This window comes from Patiria miniata, unplaced genomic scaffold (genome assembly GCF_015706575.1).
Source record: "Patiria miniata isolate m_02_andy unplaced genomic scaffold, ASM1570657v1 HiC_scaffold_29, whole genome shotgun sequence".
Taxonomy (NCBI): Eukaryota; Metazoa; Echinodermata; class Asteroidea; order Valvatida; family Asterinidae; genus Patiria; species Patiria miniata.
The window spans coordinates 235,995-246,135 of NW_024037068.1; the positions used below are offsets into that span (position 1 = coordinate 235,995).

The following is a 10,141-nucleotide window of genomic DNA, read 5'->3' on the forward strand; positions in this document are numbered from 1 at the left end:
AACATTGTTTTAAAGTTCTGTCCACAGATCACAAAAAAAGGTACGTGTTCTTTCAGCAAAACGAAAACAATTCTCATGCATCCCTATGAGAATTGTTTTCGTTTTGCTGAAAGAACACTAAATTTCGTAACTTGCAAAGTGCATGAGTGATCTGAATGATTCTTGTACTGAAAGAAAGCTTAATAACTGGGTTTTCATATATCTTAGATTTTGAAAGTGTTACAGGCAAAACTTCATTCAAAAATTGGTCCTGCCATTTGGGATACGTTTTTTTTTCACTCACCCTGTATATGGGAAGTGTCTTTAATTGCTTCCATAGACGCATGTATATTTGCAAGCCACAGCCAAGTAATTTGGACGCGGCTTAAAGTTCATTTTCATTTGCTTCCTTTCTTTTCCAGGGTCGGCTTGACTGTCATGTTACTCAGCTTCGTGTTAACTGGTCTCCTGTACACCTTCACGATCTTTGGAGCCATCAAACTCATTGGCAGATTGCCCAAAAGGTTGGTATCCCGTCTCCTGTTTAAATACCTTGCTACGGTGTCCGTATAACAAAATTTAACAAACTTTTGCGATTAGGGCCCATCTCATTTCATATACGAGACGAGTTCCGGACAAATTGCGGGTAGAATCATTCACTTTGACTGGAAGAAGCTCTGCTTTTGCCACAGACATATACCGGGAAATTTTTCGACTCGCAGGGGCGGATCCAGGAATTTTCGCAGGGGGGGGGGGGGGTCATCAGCCAAAAAATCTGAAAATGTACACAGGTTTTTTTCTCCGTACACTTGGCCTCCGTAAAATAAAAAACTGGGGGGGGGGGGACCATATTTCAATAGGGGGCGCTGTTCAAATTTGACGATTACTAATTATTGCTGTGGTAAATTTTTATGGGTTGCAGCAGGAATAGCATGGGTATCTAAATAGAAAACGCTATAATTCACAAAGTGCAATATGGACCATGCAATATGGGATAATACCGCACTGTTGTTGCCGTGGATTGACCAATCAGGATTTAAGATTCAAATTTGCTTAATGAAACATTGATAAGTCACTGAACACAAAGACTACAGTGAAAATCGGGAACTAGTCACGCACAGAACTAAAGAACCTATTGAAGGGTAGGGTGTCAGGTCAACTCGCCCCCTGGCCGACTCGCCCCTTACTGACTCGCCCCTTGACCGACTCGCCCCCTGGCCGACTCGCCCCCTAGCCGACTCGCCCCCTGACCGACTCGCCCCCTGGAAAATGATGCACCGTACGGGGACATCGTAAAAAAAAAAATAAAGACAGTGGAGGGGAACACAGAGGGTCCAGCAAATCAGATTCGTTATCTGAGTTTTGGGATTGTACTATTACAATTGCCCAATTCAAAATTTGGTTCTGAGCCTAGTTTTATAACTTTTTCAAAACCGTTCGGTATGTTTGATAAGAACACCACTAAACCAAAAAAATGAAAAAATTTTTTTTGATTTTTCAAATATACATCATTTATTCTGAAAAATATTTGTTAATGAAACTGAGGACCCAGAGTCGAGATTTACAATTATTACATTATCATTGTGTCATTGACAAACGGTGAACGCGGGTATACCTGTCGCGCGCCGGCACCCACCGGTACCTGCCGTGCCCGCCGGCAGTCACCGTGAACGCTACTACGCGCACATGCCCAACGGGCCCTATGCCACGGGCACTCCGCAAAAAATCACGCTGCGCTATATCGGTAAAGTTGTGCTAAGGTGTTTCCAACCCAAATTCTTTATAAAGCAAGGATCAATAGTTTTTTGCATTGGTATGGGAAATCCTTCAAACTTGCGTTTGAGTAATTTGGCTCCGACCGGGCAATGTGCTCCACTGTCTTTATTTTTATTTCACAATGTCCCCGTACGGTGCATAATTTTCAAGGGGGCGAGTCGGTCAGGGGGCGAGTCGGTCAGGAGGCGAGTCGGCGAGGAGGCGAGTTGGCGAGAGGGCGAGTTGGCTAGAGGGCGAGTCGGCCAGGGGGCAAGCTTGTAAGGGTCGAGTCGGTCAGGGGGCGAGTCGGTAAGGGGCGAGTCGGTAAGAGGCGAGTCGGCCAGGGGGCGAGTTGACCTGCAATCAAGCGTAGACGGGCCACAAGACAGAAAACAAGGTCGCAGTCTCGAATTTCCAAAAGCAGTAAAGAATGGAATTTTATTTAGTAAATTAACAAAAGAAATAACTACATTTCCTATAGCCCCATTAATGTGGCTTAACCCTAACCCACCTCACTCCTCCAAAATCCTCCTGGCGGTTTTGGAGGATTCTGGAGGATTGAGGATGAATGGTGATTGAAGCACATGAGGATTTTGGAGGATTGAGGATGAATGGTGAATGAAGCACAAGAGGATTTTGGAGGATTGAGGATGAATGCATTTTGAGGCAGGACTGTCTGATGATTTTGAAGGATTTGGCGTTGGTTATCCTTCATTTAAACACGAGTGCAAAGTTTTGGGATGAGGAGGCTTTTGGAGGATTGAGGATGAATGCATTTTGAGGCAGGACTGTCTGACAATTTTGAAAAATTTAGGCGGAGTTGCAAAATTTTGGAGGATTTTGGAGGATTGAGGATGGTTGTAAGCAACAAGGGCCTAGGGGGTTAGGGTTAAGTACTGGACTTCCTCTGGACTAGTAAGCCACACAACGATGGCACACTACATGTGTGGAAAGGTCGGTTGCTAGTGTAGCAGAAAATACAATAAAGATTGAAATTATTTTGTCACTTGATATAATCACCCAGGTGGTTACTCAACTGCCTATTAGCAAAAATGGAAACAATGTTGGAAACAATGTTGCAACCTGACGCCACTTTTTTCTTTATATATATCATCTCAATGAAGGTCAGTCATTGCAAAAATAATAAGACATGAATCTGGGACTGAGAAACATTTCCAATTTTGTTAGGAAATACTTAGAAAATGTTCTTGACTCCCCGTAGACTTTGTACACAACCGCTGAAGTGGCGTCAGGTTGCAACATTTTTCCGCAAAAAAACAGTTGAATTCCGTACCTTCATAGGTCAAGTTATCCTGTAAATTCGGGCAGAATCGGGACAGCTTTCGGCCACAATGAAACACAACGGCGTCCATATTCCCGTAATCCGTTTGAGGTCATGGGTCATGATTCTCGTGCTTTCCGAGCGTGCGTCCACTTTGCCAACGTGCATCGACGGTTGTTGCCCGTCATTCAATATTGGTCAACAGCGCAAAATGTTACAATGTGCGTGTACATTCTCCAAACCTAGGGATGCCAAAAGCCACGCCCTCCACAATATGGATGTGCTGTCACTGAGCTGGGCTCAGCCCTAAATTCCAGGCGACTACAGTTTTAACTGGGCTAGGCCCAAGAGCCTGAAGTTGGACAAAGGGGATTAAGCAAATTCAGCATTACTGAAATATACTAGAGATTAAAGTTAATGGGTATCTGGGTGTAGGCTAAATCACAATAAAAAGATGTAATAAAAGGGTGTTGACTGGCTGGACTAGTCCATATCCTTCTCAGAGGGGAAACCATGTTTAGACTATACCATTTACGTACGGGGCCCCGGATTTTTACTACAATATCAAGGTACGATGCAAAATTAGAAATCAAGAAATAAATCAAAATGGCTACCGAAAGTACAGAGTCAAAAAAAGCTTAACCCCAAAACAAAGAAATATAGTTTATATGTAAAAAACTATGTAGCACCAAAATTAAATATGACTTGGAAGCCCATTTATTAAATCACTTTTAGGCCAAAAAAATAAGTCGGTCTCTGGTCAGCGCGCGCGTCGATTTTAATCATGCGCGTCAATCTTTTTTTTTCCAAAATGTTCCGCGGTAGCTCCAACATCGCCCTCTATTGCCAAACCTCCTCAATTTTTTTTTTTTTTACCAAAGAGCACCAAGGAATGGGAAATTGCACCAAGGCGAATGATCGAGAGCACCAAGGCAAATTATGGAGGACACCAATGTACATGAGGACACCAAAAAAGCAAAATAGTACCCCACCTTGTCTGTACAATCCAAGCTTGAAGAAAAAAAAAAAAGCCGCGTCCCCGCGTCAATTCCGGAACTTTGGTCTGACCAGAGACCAAATATTTTTTTTTTTTTGGCCTTAAGTGAGAAAATTATTTCAATTGCTATACACGTTAAAAGTTTATCACTATTTAAACAAAGTAACCCCAAAACCAGTTTCATTCAAAAGTATTCTGACTGTTTGGAACAAAAAGGAAAATGACACAGAATACTGTTTTCAACAACTGTAGAACACAATATCTATATTAACAACCCTGCTTTGGCTAACAATAGGATTTATAAAATCCACTTTTTTATTGAAAGACGGGCCTACAAAAGGACTTTGTTGAATATATTTAACTTTTAAGCCGAGGTTTTATCGCAGGTGATGTTTGAAGACAATTGTAAAGACAATTCTTGAAATTGCATTTTTGGACGAAACAGATTTTAGGGTCATTTCGTTTAAATGGTGATAATAGTTGAACAGATTGAGCAATTGAAATAATTTTTCAAAGTAGTTTAATAAATTGGCTTACCAGTCGTATGGTGCTACATATTTTTTTTAAAATATATGTCTTTGGGTTTGGGTTCCACTTTTTTGACTCACCCTGTATAACATTATATTTGTGTTGCTTTTGCAGGAAATTGCCGTACGCGGTAGACCAAGAAGATCCCTTCTTGCCTCCGAATGACAACACAGCCACCCTGGAGCGCTACCGGAGGAACGTTGAACCGCCACCGAGAAGGCAAGACAACCCACCGGTGACCCTGCCGTCCGACCCCCGGGCCAGGCCCACTTCCCTGGTCGGCTCAGTCCATGGCTACAGGTACTGGGCTCTTGTGAATTTTTTTCCCCTGATTTGTAATTATATAACAGCTGCTTCTTCATCTTGGGCAATTCTTGGGGAGGATTATTAACCAGCGAAATTGCTTGAATCTTACCCTTCCCAGCGTTGCACTTGAGATACGTGTCACAAGTAAATCACAAGTCCAGTCACAAGTCAACAGCGGATGAATGGCAATTGTGTAGTTACGGGCCCTGATCCTGTAACAGAACGAAAATCCACTTTTAAGTTATTGGACTTACAAAACTAGTTAGAGACATTTAAAACTAACAGGAGTGTCTTGGAGAGATGGCATGGTTTTGATTTTTTTTTGGATAAAAATTTTGGGACAAAACAACAGAACGCACAAAATGCAAAACGAAAATAAAGATGGCAATCACCGGCACGCAGCGTGAATGCACAAAAAATGCGTTGATTCGCATGGCATCAATTGTAAAATGCATACGAAAATTGCATTTTCTACAGAAAGATACAGTTCAAAATTGAAAATTTCCCCCCCCAAAAAAAAAGTGTCATTACTTTAGAATTAAAAGAAGTCTGCGTTAGGTTGCTGAAGTTGTTCTGGAATGATTAAAATAAATATCTTGACTTTAACTTGACCCAAATTAAAGAGGTGCCTGTGATTGCACAATTGACCTATTGCCGTTTGCGAGTAAGCCACGCCCCTTAGACAGCCCTATGGAATGTTTGTACGTTAAGTTTTGTTTGTCTCATATTTTGTGCGTTCCGCGTCCGTTTGTGGGGCTATATCATGTAATTGGACAATATTTCACAAGCTGCGTTGACGCGATTCTAACGCGATTCTAACGCGATAGGTCAATTGCTGGATAAACAATAACAAAACGACTCCTTTGCTACAGTTCAATTGAATAGCGTGTGAGTTGACATGAGATTGCATGACTTGTGATGGACTTGTGATGGACTTGTGATAGACTTGTGATAGACTTGTGATGGACTTGTGATGAACTTGTGATGGACTTGCGATTCCTCACAAGGACCTCGACTTCAACCAAAAACAAAACAGAAAACAAATAAATATGTAACTAAAACAGTTAAAAACTAAAATTGCTTCTTCGGTGAACAACACTTCCTTTAAAGGTAGAGTAGATCATTTGCAGCTATGCAAATAGTTAAAGGTGAAATTTTTGTGGAAAAGCTTATTTGGTTTAACGATAGTATTGGTGCTAAACTCCCTGTGAAATTATTCTTTCTGGCATGCTGTCATTTTGAGGAAAACACTATACGAAGGCCATTTCCAAAGATGCGCCGACTCCATGAATGGGTGCGCGCAAGCATTGACACGATGCTCACACGCGCGTGGTTGCTATTATTCATCAGTTCAGTGCGTGACATCGCGTAGCTGCAATCGGCTGATTGAGAACGTGTCCCGGATGCTGATTTTGGGTCCACTTCAAAACATGACTCGGCAACTTTTTGAATTGAAACCTAGATCCCAGAATATTGTTTTCTCGGAATATACAGCATTCACTGAGCTAAAACTTCATCAGGCTAGTTGCTAAGCACCCATCCTTAGATTTTGAGCACTTTTGTTGCTTCAAACGTAAAGAAAAAATGCACAAATGACAAATGATCTACCCTACCTTTAACAAAGAGAAGTTCTTGAATTTGTTTTCAAATCTACTCTACCATCGGTTAAGTTGGGACCATCCAAACTAACTGACTGACAATGTCAAAAACCCTCTTTTTTCTGACCATTCCACTAAATGAAACATAACTTGACAAATACTAATCCCATAGGCTGATAAAATAAACAATATCTTTGTTTCTAGGATATCAAATTCATTTCAAAATTCTCAACAACAAAAATCATGCAAATCCTGCTTCGAAATTTGCAACTTTTCAGACCGCACTCTCCCAAACCCAACGACGGGCCGAACCTATTCAATTACCTCCAGCGGGAAGGGTAAGTCGGGTCTCCCGAACCCACTGCCCTTGGGCCGTATATATGCTGGCCATTTGACTTGCTGCTCTCTAATGCACATGGCACCTGACTAAACGCTTTAACTAATGCACATCTGCTTAGATTTTTAGACGCTACACAGAGAAATTGTAGTAGTTTTGAGTTTTGAAAACGCCGCTGTTTTCTTTCCAACGCTAGCTTTGTGGCTGAACCTAATTTTCCATTCTATATTAACAATTTCTGAATATTTTTTATACGCTTTCCTTTCAACTTGCCTCTTTTACACTTGTCTTTTAAGAGAAAAGTGCCAGCTCGAACTGCATACAACACCCCCCCCAAAAAAAACCCTCAAAAATTTCATTGAACTAACTCAAACCCTTTTGTGCAATCCAGTAAGATGACACTAGAGTACAAGCGTTATCAAATTCTATAATATCTGCCCTAAAATTTAGATCATTTCCATTTGTTCTAGTAACAGATATTAAAAACAACGTAGCTACATTATAGGTGCGTTCGATTAGCTCACCCAGGTCGACTGGGGTTAGCCCCGTGCCATTTGATTAGCTCTGACATCATTCTCTGGGCTCACACGGGTGAGCCACCACAGACCCTGTTCTCGGAGCAGAGCTCAGTGGTGGAAATACGTCACATGCATGCGTCGTTCATTCCAAGAAACAGACAAATACGGCAGCCAGACAGCGGAAAAGATCAAGTGAACCCCAAAAATCAACTTTATTTGAAGTCTAAACATGACTATTTATCGATCTTACTTCTTAGAGGCTATAATTTAAGCCCGGCGTTCTTACTTTTTGCGTTTGACAAAAAATCAGTACATCACAAAGTAAGACTCAGTCAGAAATTGGCGTTGTGTCAATGGCCAATGGCTACAGACATCACGTTAGGATCATGATGGCCCGCATTTGAGCGCTCGATTAGCACGGCTCTCATGGCTAAACCATCTGCCTTTACCCGAGGCGACCCCGTTGAGCTAATCGAACGCACCCTATGTTAGAATAACTTCCGTGCTGCAAAACAAGCTGTGTTTGATTTGCTCACTGATACACTCACCTGCAGGGTGTATCCATACGCCGCATGGCAAAATAGTGCCCTTCACAGCTTCATGCTGCACGCTTTAATGTACATGCACGTTCGAGTTAATATTTTTATGTTAGAGTGTTGTCTGAAAGGCAAACGGGCAAATTGTTAATGTTCACTACTGTTTTTATTTAAAAATAATTTGTGGATTGGGAGGGTTTTTTTAAATCAACTTTTACTTTGATCTTTTGATTTTTAAAAGCATGGTTAGTTGTTTTGGAGAGATAAAAATGCAAAACAGAATGAAAAAAGTCAAGTATTTTCGAAGTTTTCTTGCTTGAAATGTTTGTATCTCGCGGTTGCCGTGATAGATTATGTGGTTTGCAGAAAAGAGGATTTTGCATCAAGTCACATGAATTATAAACACAAGTTTGGAAAGAAACAGATTTGAAAGTGAAAGAAAATAAATCATGAAAGTCTCTTTCATTACATTCAATCGCCCAAGCTTCCATATTCATGCTGTGCACTCGGCTTTTAGTCATAAAAGTTTTGGCAGGGTTTGACAATTTTAAAAATATTTTTGGGGTTCTCACAAAGAGATGTTACTGTGCAGTGAAGCCATGACTTCATATCAACTTCAAATATTCAATTGTAAGTTGATATATCTCAAGTGTGTGGATCATTCTGAGACAGATCTTGAAGTCAAAGCACAGACAGGATAAAAAGTTCTTTTTTATAAAATTTATTTAACAATGGAACCATCTTTGAGACATTCTGGCAAAATGAGATTGAACTGGGCAAAGGCCATAGTGGAGAAAAATGCAAAAAAAAAAAAAACTAATGGGTGATATCTTTTTTAATTTTCAGATTTATTCATAGTTGTAATCTTTGATACGACTACTACACATAGTTTAAAGAAACAGTATAAAAGTCATCAAATGAAAGTGTGTTTTTTTAAGGAAAAACAATTGGCATCTTTCATTTTCACAAATACAAAACTCGAAACTTTAAAAGCCTTTTTCTCAGTATTTAACTTTTTTGACATAAAATAAATGCGAGCTTTAAACAGCCATAACTTGTCAACGGAATGTCTGATTGAAGTACAACAAACAGTACTGTAAGGAGAATTGTATTCTCTTTCCTAATACCTGCAAAGCCTAATTTTCACCTCTGCCCAGTTCTGTCTCATTTTGCCAGAACGCCTCACATTTTCTATTAAACTGCATCGTAGGTGCTCATGTTCACATGCAACGTTTGCCTCATTTTTCAGGACATGTTTAAAAAGTCTAGTTCCCAGCTCGTTCTGCCATGTTCATTCATATCTTAGTAGGTTTCACCACATCACCATCTTCATTTGTTGTCTTTCTCTGTGATTCTCTTTGTCTTGTGTGGTTAGCTATGAGCCGGGGCCTAGTGGCTGGGGTGCACCCACGGCAGCAGGAGCGGCACACTCATCCTCATCCAACCAACCCCCCGTCGGCCGCGATCGCTTCGACTCCCCTCCCCCATCTGTAAGTACATGTACACGCATTTGTCCAGTTGATGATGTTCACATGTATTAATATGTCATTCACATGCTGTTTACATGCTGTCCACATGTCATTCACATGATGTTCACATGATGTCCACATGCTGTCCACATGTCATTCACATGATGTTCACATGATGTTCACATGCTGTCCACATGTCGTTCACATGATGTTCACATGATGTCCACATGTCGTTCACATGATGTTCACATGATGTGTACATGCCATTCACACAATGTCGATATGCCATTCACATGATGTCCACATGCCATCCACATGATGTCCACATGCCATTCACGTGTGCTGTCCACATGCCATTCACGCGATGTTCACATGATGTCCACATGCCATTCACATGATGTCCACATGATCTTCGGGAGATGTTCACCTGATACTCACACATACATCTAATGTATTTGGTGTTCACATGCTCTCCACATGTTGTGTCAGTGCCGTCCATCGGCGGCACTGGCACATGTTCATGTGAAGATCACATGATGCTTACATTTTCATCACATGTTGTGCAGGTACCGGTACATGTTAACATTGTTTCATTACCCAACACGTATATAATGTACTGCTAGTGATACCATTTGCTAAAATTTGTTTCTAATTTTGTATAACTATTTTTCAGTATACTCTCGCAATGAGCCGCGACCATCAACGGCGTAACTAGGACAACCCTCAACATCGGCAACAGGCTCGACTGAGCTTGGGCGATCTTGTTGGAAATGCACTCAACATTGTACGCCAAGAGACTTTTGCACTCCCAAAGTCAACAATTTTTTCCCTGTAAA

General features: G+C 41.0%; 1 protein-coding gene across 2 annotated transcripts in view; it reads left to right on the forward strand.

Annotated features, from left to right (window-relative positions):
- Nucleotides 1–10,141, forward strand: part of LOC119736089 (protein tweety homolog 1-B-like) — a 37,129-nt gene extending 26,988 nt beyond the window's left edge. Inside the window, exons 11-15 of one of the 2 annotated variants that reach the window (XM_038210095.1) lie at nt 402–503; nt 4,656–4,841; nt 6,724–6,783; nt 9,212–9,326; nt 9,979–10,141. In XM_038210095.1, the coding sequence (XP_038066023.1) occupies nt 402–503; nt 4,656–4,841; nt 6,724–6,783; nt 9,212–9,326; nt 9,979–10,020 (505 nt within the window). In that variant the 3' untranslated portion in view covers nt 10,021–10,141. The remainder of the gene's footprint in view (nt 1–401; nt 504–4,655; nt 4,842–6,723; nt 6,784–9,211; nt 9,327–9,978) is intronic. The other variant, XM_038210096.1, reaches the window with a different exon arrangement.